Here is a 23,928-nt window from a genome sequence, read left to right as displayed (position 1 = left end):
CGATAATATAGCCTACAATTTCATTGTAAAAAAGAAAAAGAAAGGTGAAAGGAAAGTAAAGAAGAACGCTGATATAACGATCACTTGAATTGTCCAGGCGTGGGCATACGTAATTCATAACGGTACATTAGTCTCACTGTCCGTGTAAGAATACCTATGTGGAACATAGTAACACGTGGTCTTCATTTTGGGTATGCTCTGCAATGTAATATATAGGCTACCGAAGACGTTGAAACTACAGTAGTAGAACGGGAGAACAAACAGTTGGCCTTTATATGTAATCTACTACACAGTGATTGTGTGTAAAATTGTGGTAAATTTTCTTTGACATTTTAAATAGCTAGACAAACCAGCGAATAATTCGTTTTTATAAAGTGTGAAATGCTGGAACGTAACATTTTGTAGAAATTTCAATGTTTTAAAATGTAAGATAAGCGACTATCTTGGTCGGTGTGAGTTTTAATAATAATTTCTAATCACAATGCATTTGTTGACAGACTGAAAAATTTAATAAAATTTAAATTCGGCCTAATCATTACTGCAGAGCGAATTAGGGGAGGTTCAGGACGAAAGAAAGTTAGCGCAAATGAAGAGGGTGTCATTACAGTGGGACTTACAGAAGGTAATATTTAAGACCAGAACACCAAGGCAGCAGTTGCAGGGGCTGCCTAGCGGGAAATCTACAATATCCTCCTAGAGCTTAAACCATTGGACGCCACAGATGCCAGAAAGTTTTGTGTTACGGTATTACAGCGAAAGCGTGCGTTTGAGCTGAAGAGCTGAAAGAACAGAAGGAGTGCGTGTTGATGAATCACATTTTCCACGAATATTATTTTACAGGGAATATCCAAGACGCGGCTGTAGGGAAAGAAGCAAATTCTCAGCTACGGGAGTTCAGTCTTTGGGACGCTTTTGCGTGTTTCGCTCGTCTTAAGTTTGATATTCGACATAAGAAAACAACCACAAGTTGAAATGCCATAAGGATATGAAAAAAGATGCATTGGATTTGATAACTATTCACAAAGCCCTGGAGAGAATTGTATTTGAATAATTCATTTGTGAAGATGGAATTAGTATGTGTATTCCAACTATCTGGACATCACGTATTACTGTTGTTTCTTTTAACATGAACTTTGGTGGTGGTAGAGTTTCTTAATTTGTGAGACTGGAATTTGCCGTTCCGTCGAGGAATGCTGGTGGAACTCTAGTTGCTGGAGCTACAGTAAGAGTGCATTCGTAAAGCACTTATGGAACTCCAGGTGGTGTGTGGATTGCTCTATTGCTTTCTGCTGCCAACTTTCTTACTAACAGGTAAGGTTTTCACGTGTTGTATTTATATGCCTGTTTTTATGTCAACGTGGTTTGTTTGTTACAATAGGCTGTTTGAGCTGTGTTTGTTTATTTTCCCGTAGATTGTAAGTATTATTGTGAAGACCTACTATACATTCGAGTTTTACAAGTCTTTAGAGTTTCATTAAACTTATTAATGAAATCTGTTGTGGTTATTTCTGTGGGGAACCCTGAGAAGTGCCAAACTCTCAGTGCTGTATAGGCATGGGGCATGCCCCGTCAAGGCGTAACTTGGCTGGATGGCATACCTGCCATCCCAATGTGGTTATTGGCCTTTTATGGGGGTTTTTCACTGTTACAGTGTATCATCAGTCACATCTTCATCAGTTTTGAAAATAATGTACCAGGATTACTGTACAGGTACTGAGTAATTTGTTCAGGTACATTTTCTTGTCATTTCTGTGCTCAAAATTTTAGGAAGGTGCTACATCGTTACCGCTCTTTGCAAATCTTTTCTGTGTGTTCAGTTAGCTCTCCCGATTCATCAGGTGTTTATTTAACAGACACACCCTCTGGCTCTGCTTCCACAGGACTCTGACTAGACAGACACTGTGTATTTGGTGTTAACACACTGCTCCCATGCACTACACTTATCCTAACACCACTGGCTAGTCCTGCTGCTTTATAGCTTTCGTTCTTATTTTAAGGCATCTTTCATTTCCTTTGAAGGTTTGTGTCACTAGACTGCCATTCTGCTTCTATTTGCATTTGTGTATTTGAGTTATTTTTGTGATACAGCCTACTTTCAGTCAGTAGCATGTATTCTCTCTGTTTTATTCATTTTTTTCCCTCTTCCATTTTCATACTCTCCAAGGTTGATGGCTGAAGTTGATTTTTTTAAACTTGTGCATTCTAGCTTTGTTACACGCAAGCATGGCAAAGTCTTATGCTGTGGGCAGGATGTCATGGAGCATGCGGCTGCCTCTGTCACATGGGCACCGTGTGACTCACAGGAAACAGAATTTCTGAGAGTGGCTTCTCTCAGAAATGTGGTCTGCCAAGCGATTCTGATTTTAGCATTTCCCTAATTGTTATAGTATAATATGAACCAGATATTAAATCCAGTACTTCTTTTAATGCCCAACTCTCCATCTAGGAGGCTTCAGGAGAAAACAGGAGATTTGGGTGCTGTCATGATCAGGAAAGACTAGTAAAATGGAGTCTGGAAGCAGTGTTAACAAGCGTTGTCAGCACAATTGTTCTGATAGAATGTACAGGAGCCCTGAAGCATGATACTTCCAATCTCTCTGTGAAGGAAGGTCCTGGATAAATTTTAATCATTCACAATCTGGAGCATGTGCAGAAGTCTGGGGCTGTATTTCTGCACTTGCTACAGGTAGAGAGTTGGTTGCGAGCTCATTTTAATCTGGAGGCCAGCCACTCTTCTACAAGTAAAAGTTCATTTTATGGTGGAATTCCCTTTTAACTTTGCAGGACTCACTCACTTGCTGGATGAATCAAGATGTTGCGTTTGCTTGCCAAGCAGCAACTGTCATGACACACTCTGTCATCTCTTCCATAGCATGCAATACAATCATGGTGTGTTTCAGCACACAACATAACTGAGCCATGCTAGCTAGCCATGGGAATCATTATTCTAATAAGTCACAAGGGCATTTCCCTGCATTTAAAACACCAACTGAATATTTGCCATGTCATTTTAGAATGGAAGAAAACTTGCATACACACTGTTGCACAGTAAATGTAAAGGTGAATGGCAATCCAGTTTTACTCTAAACGCTGTCATCCTTGCAGTGTATTCTCGGAGGGAATAACGTTCATGTGAGCAGTCTAGGTCTGCTGAAGTAATTACTGTTCGTTTAACGATGGTGCAAAGTAAATAGCTAGTGAGCACCCTTACAAAAAAATCACTTGTTCAAAACCACACGTGAACAACTAACATGTGAAGAGTACACATGTGAACTATGAAATCCAACTTCTAAAATAAGAGCAGAAAAAGACAACCTATGCCATTTCAAGTCACATCTTTTGTTTTCACATGAAAATTGTGGTTCACATTTAAAAAATGTGATGTGAAGATGTGACCTATTTTCTTTTCACATGTGAAAATGTAAAAAAAAAAAAAAAACGGGATTAAAAATATTAATTACAAAAAAATGTTTAAAAAAAAATTGCAATTTTCACATGTGAAATAAGAATTCACTTCACCTTCTGTGCACTACTAAACCAAATGCACGCTCCTGAACACTCTTTTCATCTCATGAAATAAATGTCAGGTCTGATCAAGGCAGGCTGTGAGAGGCTGATAAATCACACTGCAGATTCTTCTGCTGCAGTGATTGGTCAATACCTGTACCCTGTCAAAGGCGCCGCAATCTATCACTGCTAATGACTCCCAATAAGGATAACGATAGCATTACGCAGAAGGTAATGCAGGCTGAAAGACAGCAAGTGTAAACAGTCAGGATTCAGTGAAACCCATCATGTGAACACCTTCGTTGTTCCACCTGTGGCGTAATTAATATTTTGAGCCATTGCTGTGTCAAAAGCCTCTGGCATGATAGTGTAACAATGCTGTTGTTTGGGAACAGGCTGTGGCTATGTTATGTTTGATTTGTGCTGCAGTGCTCGTGCAGATGTGTTTGAATCAGTCTGCTAATTGCCTTAACAGATGAGCCACCATGAGTAAAATTTGCACAAATTTCCATCTTAGAGCTCTCAGAGTAAGGAGATGTCAACAGCAACCATTGATAAGAGATGAACAAATGTGGGAGGCTCGGAAAATAAAAATATCCGAATCTGCTGAATTTAAAATTTTTGCCTTGCTTTACCTCATGCTTTACCTTGTGTTCAAATTTGTTATGGTTAATAGCCATAGCTAATCCTGTCTGTTTCCAGTTCATAATTATAACAGTTTATGTTTTTTTTAAATTAATGAGAGAAAAGTAGGGGATGGGGGTTAAGTTTGACATTGTCGTTACAGTACTGTACTGTAGATATTCTCTCTGAAAGAGATGGAAAAAGGGAGGCCCTACAATGGAGCTTGTTGTGAGGGAGTCAGCAACAAACCAGAGCTCAGTCACAGCCCAGTCAGAAATGTGCTCTCTCACTGTTAATTACGCCGACCTCATGATCTGGGCCGGGCCCGCATTTTGTAGGACAAAGGGTGCATATTTTCTGGAGTCTCAGGAACCATGAGCTGAAAAATTGTTTAATGACGCGTGCTTGTTGCAAATCGTAGAGAGGTGATTGTTTCGGCACATTGGGTTGATGGGTGCAGGCTTGTGAAACAGCAGCCATTTTTCCACAAAAACAGGAAGCCGGGCTATTGGACAAGGCCAGATGTCCTCATGTTCCACTAACAATAGCCTTCTTTTTCTAAATAAAAATGGATAGCTCACACCTATTTTTGTGCAGTTTATTTTTGTTAACTGAAGAAGTAGCATGTTAACGACACTTCCATAGAGTATTACCTTGTGGATACTCATTGTGTGTGTAAATAAACTAATGTTGATTTTAGCAGTAGCCATGCAGCCTGCCATTAAGTCTCAATACCCGAGACACCTATAATGTTCCCAATTAGTGGTGCCGATTAGTCAGAGTATACACATGTAGAATTATTTAAAATACCCCAATTAGAAAAAAGGAGGCATATTGACCTTCAGTATGCACTTATTGTATGTCACATTGGATAAAATCGTCTGCCAAATAAATGTAATATGTTTTTGATTTGCCTTTTTTAATGGCTATTACATTCAAGAAAAATTATTAATTAGCAATGTTTTGGATGCAGTGAAGGTAATGTAAATAGGGTTTATGATAAAGTTAAGGGGTTATCCACATCAAGTTATTTAAAGGAAGACACTTAAGTTACAATGAGCATACCTGTACTTCATGTATGTCTTCACATGATTCTAGGTTTACTGTATTGGTCAGTTATTACAGTATCATGAATTGTTTATAGAGTGTAAAAATTGTTGTGCAGTGGAAATTGACATGTGGAAAAGGTGTGATCGGACCAAATATCAAACAATTATGTATACCTTACACAATAGATATTATTATAATAAGAATTGCCATCAGTTAGTGTAGTTGCAATCCTCCAGGATCTGTGTACTGTAGCTCTGGGAAACCACTTAAATATTGTTATTTGCCAGACATCAAAGATCAATTATTGTCAACAGTACCGTTAAGTGAAACTCCTGTCTTTCATGTTGATTAAAGTGACACATTCAGTGCACAGAATAACAAACCACTTTATCTAAGATATGCTGTGTAGTCATCCATTTTGAGAGTGGGCTAGACTCATATACATTAAGGCAGTAATATGTTCCACATGCAGGGCTCCGAACTGCAATAGGACTTTTGTCGTAAGGCTTTTTCCATCCCAGACAGGACATGACAGATATGGTCCAGATGATAAAGTATTGTGCTCGCTGGTTGCGTATCATTCAGTGGGATTCTAATGGGGAGGCCAGGCTTATTTGACTCATTATTTGGAACGCTAAATACAACTGTTGTAAGCCATACAAGACTACAGGTTTTTTTTTTTTTTTTTTTGTGTGCAAGTATGTAACGGCTTCTAATGATTTCCATTGTACTACTACCATGAAAACAGCACAGGCTTTCCCATTATCATCTTATATCTCAACTCCTCGGGGGTGTGCATCCGCCCTCCTCCCCCCCCAAAAAAACATTACATTATTCCTAATTCTTCCCTAAAGTATTCCACATTGTACAGTTTATCAGTTAAAGCCATGATATGCTGTTTATTTGAAATAAATCAATACATTTAATCATAGGTCTTAATTCTTGGATGGTTAACAATGCAGTCAGTATTTCATTATGACATTTTTCAACACCATTTCAAATCTGGGGATTTAATCTCTGGGTTATAACAATATCCCCTGCAGTTCTGCATCATCCCTCAGCCTTAAGGGGAGAACTGCTGTCTTGTAGTCTGTGTCTGTAATATTTCGGAATATATGCCAGGAGGAACATGTGTCCTGATGCAGAAATGTACCCAAGCAATTTAATTGAGTAGGTTGTTAGTCAATGGTTTCGTTTTTCTTGTGTGTGCCTGGGTGTTGAGGGTGATGCCTCACAGTCTCAGAATGTTGGCATTGCAAGGATTTTTTAAATTTATGTCTTATGGTTCTATGAAACTGAGTCACATCCTGTTTGACAGCTGAGTAATTTTGCAGATTACCTTTACCCAGTCTCTGTTACAATAAAATAAGGACTTTATTGAACAGTTCCTCTACATTACGAGAGCTTTATTTTGTTTTAATCAGACTGATCCTTACATACAACCAGATTCAGAAATTAATATTAGGAATGGCAGATGTAAAGTCATGAGTGTCTATGCTGGTTGTTGGCTTTTTTGGCGGGGGGGGGCAGGGGGTGTATGGCAATGAATCGAGCCACCGTGTTGTGTTGCTGTGATGAGCTGGAGTGGTTTCAGACTCTAGATTAATTGTTGCAGGTTTACTGAGGGAAGCCTGCTGAGCCAACAGCTTCCTGGGCCCTGATGGGCTAAACGAGGCTCTCACTTATCTGCCTAATGAGGTGAGACAGGATGAAAACAGAAGCGTCCTGTCTGGCCCATCACAGAGTGAGGTGCTTGCCGGGCCTGCGGCAGAGATGGGCCAGGACCGCTGTGGCGCTGGTATTAATGGTGCGGCTAAGAACTGTTTATCAGGCAGGGCCAGAGCAGCGGGAGTCTGCTGTCAGTGTCTCTGCGAACATGAATCAGAGACTTTCTGTCTCTGCTCAGGGGAAGGGAAACCCAGCCAGTCCTCTGGGGGTTTCTGGCTTCACCCTGAATCATTTGGGACAGCCCTAGACATTCAGCAACAGGGCACTGGCATCCCCCTTCCCCCGCCTGAAGCCATCCGTGTCAACTGTCAGAAGGAAACATCCAGGTGTGTGTGTTGTGCTGAGTGTCAGCTACGAGGAGCCTTTGTCTGTGGTGGAAGGAGACTTCCTCTCACCCTTTCCTCTCTGACTACAGCTGTTTCCAATGTGAGCCCCAGCTATGAAAATAAAGCACATGGGTTTTTGTGCTCCCTGTAATCAAGGACTGAAATGCTAGAGGTGGTGTATGTAAACCTCTCTTGAATTTGAAGGGAACTTACACTAGCTGAGCATTCTAAATATAAGCAAAATGAGACCAGTTCAGCTGAAATGTGTGCGCTTAGTTAAAGAGGACTAAAAACAGTATTCCAAATTAAGTTGTGGAATTTAACGGGTGGGAAGAGGTTTTGCTGAGCACAATACAGTGTGGGTGATTAGATTTTACAGTAACAAAAATACATTTTGTCATATTTAAGACTTAGTTATTATTTGGTCATTTCAGAACTTTAATTCCAGATGCACTCATGCATAAATATAATACGAGTTATTTTAAATTGCCCACAGATTTGATAGAATTTAATTGAGAATATGGTGTAATTCATGTATTCATTGAAAGTCTGCATCATAATCAGGCATCAGTAGGTAAAACAGAGCGTACTTTGAATCTGGAGTAGATTAACACCAATAATAACCAGATAATTTAGAAGACCATCACAGCAATTAATTGGATTACCCACATTATTTATAATAGCAAAAGGAAACTAAACAATAGATTTTGTTCTGGAGAACCTAGGAGATTGTAGATGCTGGGGCTAAGCTTACTGAGACTGAAACTCCATCAATTACAAGGTTGTAGTACTCCATGTTGGAGCTGTTTGTTGGCACAGAGTCATGGGGGGGTGCAATAATCTCTCCTCATGGACATGTATATCTCTGCAGTACTCTCCAGGCCTGGAACTGCCAGGCACCGGCTGAGAGCGAGGCGTGATGCCACAGGAGGTATCCCCTGGGCTCTGGAAGAGGAGGGAGCTCCTGTATTCACAGAATACCCTAATGATCACTCTGAGCCCAGAAGAAGCCATCTCCATCTATGAATCTGACTGGCAGTGGCAGTGGAATTTTAAAAGACTTAAATCACTTAATCGCAGGCCTTGTCAGATATTTCTCAGACTTACTGTGACTCACATCTCAGGGGAGACTTGGCTCACACTTAAATTAAATGCTCCATCTGGCCACAATCGTCAGCATCCCCAGCAGAGAAGAGATGATGTGAAAAACACCCATCGACATGCCATCCCAGATTTGTACAGTATGATCAAGTTAGCTACACTTCCTGACCAAGTCAGCACATTATAAGAGGTTAAAGACACTTACAATTGCAGGACTCACGTTCCATGTCATGGAATAAATCTTTTCTGAGGTGTAGAAAAGGCTCTGACCGCTACATTGAATAGACGTCATGGAAAGCAGTCAGTCATTATTTCTCCTTTGGCAGACTGATTCAAATAAAATTCGGTATAAAAATAAAAATCCGTTTAGCAAAAGACGTGTGGGAAAGAATTGCTCTTTTGACTTTTTTAGTCAAGTGTTGCAAGATGATACAAACAGAAATTGTAGCAATCAAATTGGAATTTGACAGACTGCAGTGGACATCGTCTTCACAGAAACCGGAGAATGCATGGAAGTTACAATCTGGCATTGCTTGTATTAGCTGCAGTAAAGTGTTTTTTAATGAGGAACAGGGCAGTCAGCACCTGTTGTGGACACACTGAGCAGCATTTCAATATGTTGAACCAGCTGCTGCCCGCTGCTTTGTGCCCATTGCCCCGATGTACTGCTCACATTGTCAGTTCACACAGGTTGTCTGCCGGCTTGTGCTATCGTCCTCTGTGGAAAGTGGCAAGCAACAAAATAAATTACATCCGTGTGCTGAGCATTGCGTGTTGAGCTCCCTTTCATTTAACTTCCATCCACTATGTTCTGCTTAAGTTTGCTCTATAGTTATTTATTGCATATTAGTGATCATGGGCCAGTCTGATCTCATTCAACACGTCCTACAGCTCCCATTTAAAGTGCATGTTTGGTCATGTGTGGAAAAGGGAAAAATCACAAGTAACAATTAACACTTGGTGGATGACACAGACATGCTGGTTACCTTGTATGATTTAAGAATCGCACTGCTTGAGTGGTTCAAAATGTTACCATAGGGCTGAAAGAAGAATCACTTTTTTTGTTTGTTTTGCTGTCTTCAGTGCTGCTCCCTGAGTTGCTGAGACATGTCACATCTTTTGGGCGTTTTCTGGACTACAGTATTTGTCACAGCAATGTGAATGGGCGGGGAGGGTCTTGTGACACGACCAAACTCAGATAACCTCCGAGTGCTCATGATCCTTCTGGAACCCATGTGTGTCTCACTGGGTGGCGAGACGGCACGGTGGCACGAAGGCTGGCACTGCTGCCTCGTGCGGAGGTTCCGGGTCTCAGTCCCGGTGGCCCGGATCCTCTCTGCATGTATGTTCTCCCCGTGTTTCCGCGGGTTTCCTCTGGGTACCCCGATTTCCTCCCACATTCCAAAGACATGTAGGCACCAGGGTTCAACCTCAAAACAGATGACAATAAATAAAAAAGTTAAATAGAATAAATAAAAAGACATGAGCACAGCTCTAAATTTGTGTGCATTCTCCATAAAAAGAGCATTTTTTAGACATTTATAGCAATTTAAATTCATATAGGCATTCTGGAATTTTATGTATTTTTGTGCATTTAGAGTAAATAGCCCTACAATATGTGCTGTTTTCTTATTACAGCCTGACCTCAACGACAGTATTTGGGGTCACTGTATAGGTCAATGGTTTTTTCTGCTCTCTTGTGGTGTCAAAAAGTAACATTTGCTTGTGAAAACCAGAAGGTGACAAAGCTCCTGGCATATGATAGGAAGGGGAGTGAGGATGTGAGTGCATGTTATTTAGCTGGTTATATTTTTGTCTGTCTGTGAGCATTCCTGAAACACTTGTCCAGACAGGCCTCAGTTTTTACTTTTGGTCTGGTAGACATCACAAGAGACCACACAACCCTTAAATAATATGACCTCAATCACCCTGATGGCTAAAGATGGATGAACAAGCTTGAATACTGAAGTGTTTGCTTCAAGGCTGTGATAAAGAGCAGTCTACGGATATCAGATGCTGCCTTGTACAGCCGGCCTTGCTGTCCGTCGCTCACACTGAATGATACTTTTGTTATGGGTCATTTTATCCATTTTATGGCGAATGACTGTGCCAGAGATCTGAGGTGGTGCGGCATACTCTTCTGCTCCTCTGGAGAAAGCAGCTTGCTCCAGCTGCTCTATGAAACGTGGGAGGGGCTGGGAACGTTCTTGTGTTTTTTGCTTCTTGTTTTTATCTTCATGGACCACATGGCTGTTTCTACACCCTGCATCAGGAGCACGCGAAGAGTTGGTAGAGATAGGTCACATTTTTGGGTGGTTTTTCCTTTACGTTTAAATGTAGTGCGAGGGACTCTCTTGAACAAATTTTGGGGTGAGCATTCAGAGCTTACTTGGCCACTGAGATGGGAAAATGCAGGTTGAACTGGAAGCCAGTGACTGAGTGGGACAGGTTTTCTGATAAAAAGTGAAAAATATAAATAAATATACATGTTTCCTACTTTCAAAATTCGGTCTGATATTTCAAAACCATATTTTAATTATTTTCATATTTAGAGATATTGGTATCTCTGTCAGGTTTCCTGTCATAGATGAAGGGACATTGAGCAGTGTTGACACTTTTCACTTTTCACTGACAGAAATATTATTGTAGAACTTTGTTTTAATTTATTTTATTTATAATAGTAATTATTGATAGTTTCAACAGTATTATAAGACAAACTGTCAAAGTAATATGTGGGTTGGTCATTGATTTGGTAAAACATTTCATGACAGCAGAGTGATTTTGAATTTCATGTAATGGAAAAAAAATTTCTGTCTCAGGAGTTTAAATGAGTAGCAGCAACATCATCATTATCCATATCATTGATCCCAAGAGACCACAGAGAGCAGATATTCACACACCCACACACTCAATCATCCTTGAGAAGTTGATTTACCCACGGTTTTAAGTCTGCTAAGAGAGCTACTGTTAAACAGCCTGTTTCCTGTTGTTATTGTCTGTTAAGGTCTGTCACTGTAACCCAGACTGTATCTGAATGGGTGAAATCATTGGCAAATGAGTGAGGATTAGGAAGTTCACAGGCAACATGGTGTGGACAGCCTCTTGTATGAAGCCAGTGTAATCTGAATTAAATGTGGGAAAGGATTCTCTCAATTTTGAGATCCCAAGTGGGTTGAGGTTACTGATGGCAGGGGGCCCATGGAAATGAATGCAGGAGTGTTTGTGCTCTCATATTCTCTGTACATTGTGTTTTGCAGTTCCATCCAGTGGAATGGACTGGGATTTTTGCCATCACTGTTTGTCTTTTAATCTCTTTCACAACTGGAAGAAACAGTGCCGCTCTATGCTGGCTGTTGGCTCTTGTGTGGCGCTTGGCAGATATCCTCTATAGGGTTTGAGAACTTGGCATGGGATGTGGTCCTGGAACTCCATCACACACATGCAGCCAGGGAGGGGTCTTTACCAGTCTATATTTTGGTTCAAAGTCACTGGGAATGGGCTTGCACTGAATTTCGTCTATTCACTCAGATGACTGATTTACAGCTACACTGCCCTGGAATTGGCCTTTCTTCTGTGTGGTTGTCACTAAAATCTCTTTGTGGCCTGGAGTTTACAAGAGTTATTAAGATCCTGGCTGGAAATCCTGGATTATATCTCAAAGAAAGCCATGGGAGAAATGCGAGAAAGCACAAAGGATAATCTACACCTGAAGCTGTCAAAAACAGAATTTCGTTGACCTGCAAGCAAATGATTGGCCAGTGCTTTTGGATTGACTCTTATTTAAATCCCATTTTTTATATTTGCACAAGGTCATTGTTAATGCATTTATGGATAACTGAGTCCTGTTGTGTGAAATGCCTGTTTTTCTCTAAGTTTGGTTAATATTTCCCTGGAGGGACATTTTACTGTCTATTCTAGCAAGATATATCTTGAATGTCATAAGATGATGTCCATTTTACACTTATTTTTTTACGCCCAGTTGACTGTCTCTATTCCTACTGTTTGACAAATGTTTGGAGCGTTGAAGGACTGTGATGAATGCAGGGCCTAATGGCTGTCCTGTAACTCATTGACCATTCAGTACTTAGGAGAATGTAAAACCTGTTTACATTGGCAGACTAAAGGCAATCCAGCTGAGGTTTTAATGTGACCTATGACCCAACCGGAGCACAGCACTGGAGACCCAAGGCAATGCATGGGGTGACCATAGGCTACTTACTGTCAAATTTAGTGAACCTGGATGTTGAACAGCTTTAAAAAAGTAACTGTTTCTCTTTCAAACAAGGCCTGGAGACCTGGGTGAGAGATTGGTTCGCTGCCAGAGTAGAGTTTGACTACATGGGCACCTCCAGCTATCAGTGATGCCAGTGTAGCTTGAAAAACAAATTTCTTCTGTGGAAAAAATCCAAAAGAAATGAAAAGCCCTAGGATATGATTGCAATACTGCTGAAATCTGTTTCTTTCTTGTTTCTTTAAGAAGCATTATTCTTTCAAGTGACTTACAAATTTAGGTCAGGCTTGAGCTGGAGGAAGAAAATGAGAATTCCCTGCTTATCATCATTGACATTGCCAGACGTCACAATGGCCTGAAACAACAAAGCAATCAATACATTTGCATGGTGTGGTTGCCAAGCATACTCTCTCACTGGTTAGAATAAAGGTAGCCATGCCTATTACTCTTGTTATTATAGTCGGTGTCACCTTTAATGGTAAATTGTTTAGGTTTCAGATGGGTCATTCTGACACTCTACTTGTCAGCACACTATTTTAATGAGTCTTGGGCCTTCTCAGCAATCTTCTGGCTGGCAAGCCCCCACCCCCTCAGCCCCCTTTCCAAGAGTGGGCTCCCCATCCATTTGCTGAATACCTGCAGAATGAGGTCACCGCTGAGCCAGCTGTGTAACTCTGAAGTTTTCCAGCTTTTGTCCAGGGACCACATGTGTTTGGAAACAAATCCACTGAGTCCAAGCTGGCCTCCTGACTTGATTTGTAACATTTTGGCTCATTTTGAACTGTGTTTGATGTCATTGCCATGAACAACTGTATTCTGCGCAGCATATCCATCAAGGACTGGCAAGTGTGATTGGGGTATTTGTGGGGCTAACATGCTGCATGTATGTTCACGCACAGGACACAGTATGTATTGAATCCTGTGAGGTAGTGCAGAGTAATCTACTGTACTGGACCCAATATAAAAGTTATTTAATAGCTATTCAGTGCAGTTGACTGAGGCTGACTGAGTTCTTTGCTCTGTTTCATCCCCACGAGCCAGAACTGGGTGGCAGGGCTGGTCCAGGTTTCTGCTTGTCAGTGGTAACCAACTCAAATATTCTAATACACTATACAGTACAGAGTCATGCTTGAAAATCACAGCATTTTGAGTGGAAACTGTTGTCAGATTTTAAGGTTGATATTAGACAGATTCATTGCCAACATACTTATGTCCCAATGCAGTTAATAGCTTTGGGAACTGCTGATGAATGAAGCTTTCTTTTACTCTGACATGTGGTTAAATGTGGGATGTATATGAATAATCTAAAGCTGGCTGCTCGATGAGGAATAAAAGGGGAAAGGTCATTGAATTGATACTGGTTTTTTTTCCGAAAAAATTTTGGGATGTGGTTTTGAGAAATTATATAAATGCTTATTTGTATTTGATATTTCCTGACAATCTTTTCCAAATATACATGCCTGAGCACACTCCATAATATCAAATCCATCTGAACAACAAAGAAAGGTTTCTCTTGAGCAATTGTGCAAAATTCTATTCATTTTCAGAGTTAGCAGTTTCTTTGTTAAATCTAAGGTAATGATATATCTCATGGGAGGTTTTACATGGTCCGTAAATAACTTTGAAAGAAATCCCCTGGAACACAGAAGGACTGGCAATGACATTACAGTATTGAATTGATTAATTTCCCACTTTAGTTCAATCCAGCCAAGGATTTAATATCTCCCTCAGTCAACAGTGGAGCTATAATAAATTATTTTATCACTGAAATTGTAGTTTTCCAGTAGTAATGTGTAGGATACATTGTGTAAACTTTTTAATATGTAATGAAAAACCTGGCTTGGTTTCTTTTTTTCATGTATTTGTTATTTTAGGAATTATCATTCAATAAATATTTATATTTAAACAGACCTACATGTGATTATTTATTGATTCACATCCCAGTACATTAATGAGAAACATGTTTATCTTAGCTTGGAAAATGTTTACTTATGAGGCTTATTTTTTGCGGTGTGTGAGAGTGCCAGGATTAAGGCTCTCTGTCACTGGATGCTGTACTGTAAGAGGGAAGTTTGAGGCTCTGGATGTTGTAAGAATACACTTGAGCAGAGGCTGTGTTTGCGGATATTGTAGAACCAGGGGAGGTTTGAATTGGTGAGTGAAACATGGAGACTGCTGCTGGTTAATGCCTTGCGGTGTGTAGTGACACCAGTGTGGGCTTATGGTGGTGAATACGCATGGTCCCGATGATGCACCAGTATTCACTTGTATACAGTATGCAGAAACAGCCAGATTACTGTATGGTCATGAAAAAATCAGCCGATTCATTAATAGAAGATTTTGGGTTGAGACTCATGTCTGCTGAAAATAAATTAAGCCTCTTAACTTAACTGCCCCTAATGTTGGACGAAGTCCAAGCACCTCTTACCTTGGCATTCAGATGAATGCACAGGGCATAACAGACCAGCTTTCAGCATGCTCTCTCATATACACCTCTAGCTTGTTTTGCAGGAGCTGTCACAGCCTCAGGTTTCGTTGGTTTTTCCAACGTGAAATTACCATATTTCCTGAATCCATCTTACATGGAGTTTGAGAATCTTTGCATCTCTGCATGAGCGGACACTCCACCCATCTTTCACTTTAAATAAATTTAATTAAAATTTTATTCAGGCAGTGGGAAAGCAGATAGAGAAGGGATCACAGTGCAGAAAGTACCATGGCAGAGGATGAACTCCCCAGACACACAGGGGGACACGTACGTGGCCTGAGAGTCAGCCGCGCTACGGACTGCACCGCGTGTGGTGCCACATGTCTCGCCCACATCTGTGTTAAGGTTGCAGTACTCTGAGGACATTCGGACAGAAGTTGGGCAGAGGTTGAATTTCTGGCAGGAAGCAAGAGAAAGGAGGCAGCGTATTGCATTGACTTTGTCATACACATTGAATGGCTTACAGCTACCTGAAGCTTTTTAAGGCTCTATTTTCTGGAATCAATGTCGCACTGCACATGGGCTCAGTAAACAAGAAACAAGAACTGAAAGCGTGCGACACAGGTGGAAAATGAACTGGATTGTCTGAATATATTTGCAGTGGATGTGTTGCAGCGGGATTCATTCATATCCAATCAAATGATCTCTTTTCATTCCCTTTAAGAGTACATTGGCAGTAGTTCCCCGCGTACTGTCAGTTTCTGTTGTCTACCACTGCAATATGAGAACAGGATGAGCATAATTGTCAGACGTTTCTCTGAAGTCATTATTTTGTGGGAGGTGCAGAGTTGGGCTGTTGGGCTTTTTTTTTTTTTTATTGAGTTCGAACAAATTTCATAAATAAGAGAAATTAAGTCAAATTTGATAATTTTCTTCTGTCAGAATTTCAATAAAACATTGCCTAAATGTTTATTATGGGCCAGTTTTAATTTCCCATAAAACCAGTGGCTAAGTAGCTTAAATATTCTATTCAGTAGCTTATAAAATAATTACAACAGTATCTTGTTTTATTTAAAAAAATAAAATAAAACCAGGGAAGATCATGACAATGCTAGTGATCTGTTTCACAGCAGTAAAATAACTTGGTGTGAACTGTTTCTCAAATGAAATAGTAAAATTATATACAGCATTAATTCACCACAGTGGTGCAGCTTCCTTTAATACAACTGAATGGAGCAATTTTCTTTAGAGGGGAAATGAAGTGTTAGCTTTTGTGGAGAGCAGTTGCCACTTGCATACATGGCAGGCGACTATTTTTTTCTCTGTGGATAAAATGACCCGCATATGAACTTTATTTTTAGACAACCCCTTAAAATAATGGCAAAGGGAAGTTCAGTCAGAAACTGACATCTTTATCCATAGAGTACTTTCACTTTAGTTGTATCAATAAAATTGTTTCAGTGCTTCATATTATTGCAAGGTATTTCTTTTTACTGGATTATCTTGCAGCTGACTGGGCTGTACATATGAGACTTATTTGTGTTCATAGCTACAGGACAAAGATTGATGGCTACAGAGAAGGTTCACACAGGTTCACTTTGAGCACTGGAGGAATTTACAGCTGGAACCAAATGGACCATGGATTTTTTTTCACTTATATATATATGTATCACTGGTAGGAAGAAGCAATATTTCACATTTCTGAATATGCTGAATGTGACCAATCACGGGGCTTTTGAGTATTGACCATTACTTTGATAAAGTATGGCCACTCAGTTTTATAAGTCATGTCCACATGATACTCGATACGTTACTCAGTTGAACATGACAAAGTCATGTACAACTGTCACTTGGGTTTTCCCTTGTGTGGATTGGCTCTTCACACATTGCGTGCAGACTCTCAGTACTCTACAATCCTGATATTACTGAGCAGTTTCAGTTTCTTAATTTCTATGAGAATATATTCAAGCCAGGCCTAATGTTATGATTAATCTGGAAAACACATAAGATTAGAAACCCTATTATGTCACCGGCTTTTTGAAACATCAACCTTCTAATAAACCATAGAGCTGAACAAACTAGGGCAGTGTGGTTGTTGAAACGAGAGAGAATTTGAATCTTGAGAAAGGGCTGCCTCAGTAAATGTCCTGGGCAATGTGATAATGTGTTGCACACAAACTGTATGTAAAGTGGAGGCACAAGATAGATAACCAAAATGAACATAAACTACGTAAATGCTGCTTTTTTTGGAGACATATTTGCCTTGGTTTGTTTTGAAGAAAACATTCTGCTTGCTGTCCCAAAAGTAGAAACTGCTGATTAATTTAAGAGGATAAAGCATGCCCTTGTTTCCAAAATTACATTTGCCAAATGTTGAAGGAAGGACTGCCACCGTAGCTGACAGGCAACCGCGTCTGGAGAGAGTTAAACTGTGGACCTGCACAGGGCACACATACTGTTCTCTGCCAGATCTGAAGGTGGAGAATTTGACATGGAAAAGTCCAGCTAGAAGCCTTGGACACACTCCTTCTAATAGCCTACCCCTCATTACTGAGGTCAAAAAAACCAGGGGAGCATAGCCAGCTACCTATTCCGCAAGTAACCAACACTGTCAAAACTGAACAGTTATGATGACATTGATTTAATTATTGCCCCTAGTAGTAATTGCCCTTAGTACCAATAAGTAGTTAGGTTGGGCAGCCATGACCTCTGTTTATTAGGGCAGATGTATCAAGTTCTACTAAAGATTAACCAAAATTTGCAGTAAATGCTTTCTTTATATCATTGTAGTAATATGTCAGACTTCTGAATAGAATATGTAATCTCAGTCCTATGGATTAATGACCCTGGCCTGGAGAACCACAGTACTGTGCAGTGTGGTGTCACTGATGTTTGGATCGGAACATGCAATGCGGATGAAGTACTTTGAGAGTGCCGAGTTTGAAAATGCTGTAACTGGCTCAGTGAGGGAACAGAGAGCTGAGAGGTTCAGGGTTTAATTACTGTGGGGGCTATAGTGTGGGCACAGTGGTGGGTGGGGATTAAAGCCAATTGGCGGCAGATCATAGGGCCAGGCGCTCTCAGAATCATCATCATCATCATCATCAAAGGTATTTGTCCCGTGCTGCACAGCACAGCTCAACCCACTTACGTCTCACTATGTGTTAACGACAGCCTGTGGCTTTACTGGTGCTTGTGAACTGTGCCTGCTCTGGGTGGCATGGAATACCAGAGATTTCATTCACCACTGTCCCTTTCCCAGTAAGTGATGTGATTCAGGGTTCAGAGGCGAAGCAATCTCAGCTTGTGTGAGCCTTACGTTACACAGTAATGCTAGAGAGGGGATTAAAACTTTTTCTGATTAAAGATAAATTAGAGGGGATCAAATCCTGTGTAATTGGTCATGTTCACTTTGTTTTTTTCCACTCTTCAAGAATTGTGTGGGATTACATAGTCTAAAGTCCTGAGGGTTTATCTTGTCTAATGAGTAAAGTAAATAAAGGAATTTCATCCACAGATCTTTAAAAAAAAAAAAAAATTTTTTTGCTTCTGGAGGGCTAAAGTTTAGCATGTTCTCCAGGTGTCCTAAGATAATAGAAATTCCAGAACTAGGATAAGTAATTGAACAAGCTAAGTTATGGAAGTCGTTAATTTAAACAGGATACAATATTAGGTTCGCAGACACAGTGTACTCCTTATGGACCCATCAGGATGGGCCCCACTCATTCCACTGTATCAGGGATGGACCTCTGCACTGTGTCCCTGTCAGTATGTCTCAGTGTCTTCTCCTGACAATTAATGTTGCTCTTTTTGTCTCCTCAGCCTGCCTGTTTCGCTACAATGCCCTGTCCCTCATCTACCTTCTGTATCTGCTGCTGTTGCCATGGTTTCCCTGCCCCAACAAACAAACACTACGAGGTAAGAGAACAGTCACATTTAGCTCACTGGTCTATGGGTATATGTAGATCTTACTGATGGGACAAACACCAAAATATTAATTGTTATGAAGCTGAACCATCTTCACTGCCCTTTTTACCCTCCGGTGGTAAAAAAAAAATTCATTGCCATTTTGCCATTACTTTAGTGAGTGAGTGCTGGAAAGAACCATTTTAGAGCTTTGTCTTGCTGCTGTGGTAAAACAATATTGCTGTGCAACATTGTTTAGTGCATGAAATTGAGCTGCCTTAGTACATTGACAGTTAGCATCACATCTGCAGTTGCTTATGTAGGTAAAATTTATTTCCTATATTAGAAACTTTAAAATAATGCCACATGAAATATCTATTAACTCTGTCAACATTTTCAAAAAATTGTTGTAGTTCCTCAGATTCTTTTACTGTAAGTTCAGTGATTTAGTAATGCAGGAAAATAAATAAGGAATAAGAAATGTTGAACATATTTTTGTGCACATACATATTGATTGTCACGAAAGCAGAATTTTGTTGAGTCAGATCGATATTGTTAGGAAATATATGTGAAAGGTCAATTATTGTACTGGTATACAGTATACTGCAGTATAACTACCAAAAGTAACAATCACTGTTTTTCACAGAGGGAATGTCTAGCTTAAAGAAATAACTGCAGAAGAAAATGATTTTATCCTTAGGATCATTGTGGGCATACTTCTCTCAGAACTCAGCTTAACAATTCAGGAAAAGCGCAGTACTCCAATGGAAAGGTGAAAGGGTAGATTTCTGGGATTTTGCGGCAAATATGTAGTCCCATCTTAAACATCTCAGTACAGGCTGACTTATACTTGCCAAAGTAATAAAAAAAATAGAGGCCTTTGGTTTAAGCTGTGGCTTTGTTCCCTGCTTCTCATTTTTAAACACCTGTTGGGGTGGTTGAGTTTAAAAGGGCAACATATTTAGTGAGGAATTAGGTTTGGCTCTGCAGCCTCTTGGTACTTTACATTTCTTCAGAGGTTGGCAGCTGGGTGCCCATCTGGGCAAGGGGGTTGGACAGTGCCAGGCTGGCCAGAGAGGAGTGCTAATGACTGTGGCCAACTCCATGTCGCTTTTCATCCCCTTTGTGAACTTCAGCTGTCGCCATTGAGGAAAAGCAGTTCTAAAGCTGAACAAGTTTTTTGAACAAGTCCTGTCAGTTTATCACTTCCCTGTACTTGTGCTTCTTCACCCCCGCAATTGCAGTAACTAGCTACAAACGCTCTGATGAAACCTGATCCCACCCCACAGGCTCTGTAGCCACACCCTCACCACCCCCATACAGAAAAGTGTCACACCCAGAAGCATCCCAACACATTTTAGAAGAAATACAGGCAGAGTAGCACAGATTCGGCAAATGTGTGCAAAAACAGAGACATCATAGATCATAGATGTGACTGTACATGATTATTTTATATTATTTTCATGGTAATAATCCTGGATAATATATTTTTAAATAAGCAATATATATATATATGTTTCCAATGTATACAAAAAGTATGTTCTCTATAATATCATTAAATGTTTACAAAGAGGATTTTGCATACCTGTGTTTATATTTTGTTGCTGTCTTTTGTTTTTCTTTGTGTTAAGTGTTTTGTATGTTGATAAGATTTGTGCAATTTCAAATAGGAAATTCAGCCTGCACCAGACACTGGACACTGTCATCTTCACATTCATGTCAGTTTACTTTTGTGCCATGGTGACATAGTTCAAATTTACATTCTTTGTTTGGCAGTGGCATGAGCATTTCTGATACTTTACGCTCTATAAATATTTTTGATAGAACTTGTGAACCCCAGCTATGGAATTACCATTTAAAATGTAAAATAAAACAGATGACTACACACAACCTGTTACACTGGCAGAAATGCAGGAAACAATGAAAGGTGCAAATTTGCGAATTCGGATAAAATGAACTGCCGGTCCAGCAACAACTTAATTACCACAACACACACATGTTTTATTGCTGTGATTTTGTGCCATTGTTTTGTATTTTCTCTCTGCCAGCTTTGAAAATCCAATTGGCTCAGACAAATTCCCTGTAGCCCCGTTAAGATGAGGCTGCATGGTGCTTTCCCAAAATATCCTAGTCTTTTCCAGATGCTATTTTCTGTGGAATATACAGCGGATGTCTCTTTTCAGACATGTATAAATTGCTCATATTTTGAAATACAACTTAATAGTCCATAGTTTGTTTACATGACAGAGTTGTTTACAGAGTTTTCATTCCTATTGCGGCCTGTTAAATCAGCATGGTTCGACACATTCAGTGGTTTACTTTATCTGAATGCTTCAATTCAAGCAGGCAAATTTCCCCACATGCTCCTAATCAAATGGTAATAAACAGCATAATTCCAGCTCTGGAAGTGATTTTGCACGTCCTGCCCAGCCCTCCCACAGTAAAAGCTAACAAGGGCTTTCAAACAATACAGACATCACAGGTCACCACACACACCCTTCCCTGCTCAACCTGGAAAGTTTGTTTGTCCAACTTATCAACCCGTTCATGCTCTGAGGCCTCACGGCCTCCTTCCTGATTACAGTCAGACACAATGGATTAGACGTCATTCTACCTTCATGTCTCTTAAAATAAACATGGAACAGGAAGTTAGCTTTTTACAGATTTTTACGAAGCTCAGTAGTCCTTTGGTTCACTTTAGGGGTGTCCAATAAAGCAATTTTCCATCTCCAAATATTGGCTCAGTGTCCTTGCCATGAAATTCAGCACTCTGCTTTTAATGTGGGGGATTAATTAATCCTCACTAATTAAGAATACTGAAGAATGACCTGGGCACATGTAAATTGTGAGAGGTTTATGTTAGTATCAATCACTATCAAACAGAATGCCCAGTTGGAAAATTGGTGGAGAAAGTTGCCTGAAACTTTTTATTATAACATCAGTGCAAAGTTATCTTGATTGTTTAATGTCCTGGACTACTGCCCATTTTGGCAGAGAACCCATGGAACTACACACAGTTTGGAATGCAGTGGGGTGTGTGGGAAGTGAGGGGGAAACTCAGAGACCTCAGCAGTGCCAACCTGAAGACTGATGATATTCAGGGCTGTCCACAGTCCAGGAAACATGGAGTCACCTTCTTTGTATACGAGGCATGACCTTACTGAATCATGGACATGGTTTTGTCTGTGGAATAGAAAAGGAAAAATAGATTTCCTTAGGTCATGATGCCTGGAAGAGTAATTTTCACTTGGCTTTGAATAGAGAGTTCAGAATCTGGGCCAATTAGGAGAGTATGCTCACTCCTCTGCACTCATTGTGTCTGAATTATATCCAGTTATAATTATATGTCCACCTTTGGGTCTCTAAGCTATGATTGTATATTTATTATTGAACTTTATTGCTAGAAAATATTCCTGGTGGTTTTCTGAATTACTGGGAGCTCTGCCACTGTCCAGACACATTTAAATCGCCATCCTTGGTGTTGAATGATTTGCTTCCTATTGTGTAAAATAAATCCCTGACAAAATTTATTTCCTAACATAGATGACTACAGAGGCTACTACTGTGCATTTATCATACCTGCGGGTCCAAACAGCATTTGAAAACAGTGTCAGTCACTACAGAATGGGGATTCATTCACTTTGCTGCTGATGTATCCCAGTGTGATAGATTACTTTACACTTCTTGAGTTATCACAACCTGCTTCACAATATCCCCCCTGGTGCATTGGTGTTAATTCAAACAGTCTGCATATTCGCTGATACCAGACCAGCATTTAAAATTCCTTTTTGAAAACTGAATGTAGTTTTCTTTGGACTAAAGCTAATTGGGGCCCAGTACTGTGTCCTGTCAATATTATTTTGGAACGAAGTGTAATTAATGGAACAGGACAAAAGCAAATAACATATGGTTGTAATATGTCACAGGAGTACTGGAAAGCACAATGGAATGTAGTTCTGCCGTGAAATGCTCATCTCAGGCAGCCAGAGAAGAAAAAATGTTGTTACATCACTGATTTTCATATACACCATTCATTCATTAAATGTGGCTTGTAGCACCAATTTACATTTTACCAACAGGTACCCTTACCTAGGGTGTCCTAGCAAGTTCAGTTTGACATGTTATCTGTTTGTACTATTACCCATTTGAGGGTGGTGCCTGGATTGTAGTTTGTAATTTTACAGTAAGTGAACTAAAACTAAATCCTCTGTCAATGGACATATTCATCTTTAACACGAGTGAGTAAGCATACAATTTTATTTTTCTCTTGAGTCTTTTATTGCTCAGCCCAATAATTACTCCGTAGTAATTACCCAATGATTGCTCAACTCAGTTATGTTCAGACAGACATTAACACCTTATTGGGTAGTGGGATTGTCACACACCAGCTTGACACCCCTGGGAGGGAGATGCGGCAGTGCTGGGAAACACCATTGGTTTCCACATGGAGAGAGAGAGAGCACACCCACACAAACACAAAATGAAATAAACACCCATATTTACCTTTGCCCCTTATGGGTTCCAGGTAAAAACAATAAACTAAAACTACAGCTAAAATAACAAATACAAAAGAAAGTAAAATGGCGCAACCACTTTCCAGTGCAAAGCCCATAGCTGGCCTGCTGTCCAGCTGGCACCAGCTCCTCCAACTTCCCAGTAGAGGATCACTTTTTCTTTCTTGAACAAAGCTCCAAAATAAAATCGAAAATCATAAACGCACTCTCGGTGTGAGCTCCCAGTCTCAGCTCCAAACTATGGAGAGCAGCACACCTTTAAGCACCTGGGCTGATTAGCTAACACAACCCAGGTGTGTGTGCTCTCTCCGCCAGCTGGCGCAACCAAGACCAATCGGCTTCTCCAGTGCACCAAAAGCTACAGGGATAATTGTTCCCTCTGGTGTACAACTAGTAAGAATTGTCTGTTCCTCATGTGCCACAATACTGTGATGTAATGCACACAGAAGAAGCACATTATAATCCTTCATTCAAGGGTACAGATATATATATTGTTTTATTTGACTACTTTTA

The 23,928-nt window shown here is 40.1% G+C and overlaps 1 protein-coding gene and 1 long non-coding RNA gene across 2 annotated transcripts in view; one reads left to right on the top strand and one right to left on the bottom strand.

Moving 5' to 3' along the window:
* Window positions 1-252: 252 nt before the first annotated feature.
* LOC118215801 (piezo-type mechanosensitive ion channel component 1-like) overlaps window positions 253-23,928 on the top strand; it is a 62,691-nt gene continuing 39,015 nt past the window's right edge. The window contains exons 1-2 of the mRNA XM_035396810.1: window positions 253-1,311; window positions 18,818-18,913. Of these exons, the coding sequence (XP_035252701.1) occupies window positions 1,248-1,311; window positions 18,818-18,913 (160 nt within the window). The 5' untranslated portion in view covers window positions 253-1,247. The remainder of the gene's footprint in view (window positions 1,312-18,817; window positions 18,914-23,928) is intronic.
* LOC118215820 lies at window positions 8,728-23,622 on the bottom strand. Its single transcript, XR_004762894.1, has 3 exons — window positions 23,405-23,622; window positions 21,982-22,084; window positions 8,728-9,766 (listed from the first exon to the last, which is right to left on the bottom strand). It is a non-coding gene; the product is annotated as an uncharacterized LOC118215820 (long non-coding RNA).

The sequence above is a fragment of the Anguilla anguilla genome, chromosome 16 (assembly GCF_013347855.1).
Source record: "Anguilla anguilla isolate fAngAng1 chromosome 16, fAngAng1.pri, whole genome shotgun sequence".
Lineage (NCBI taxonomy): Eukaryota > Metazoa > Chordata > Actinopteri > Anguilliformes > Anguillidae > Anguilla > Anguilla anguilla.
Note: the sequence above shows the minus strand (reverse complement) of the source record. Positions and strands in the feature narration are given on the sequence as shown.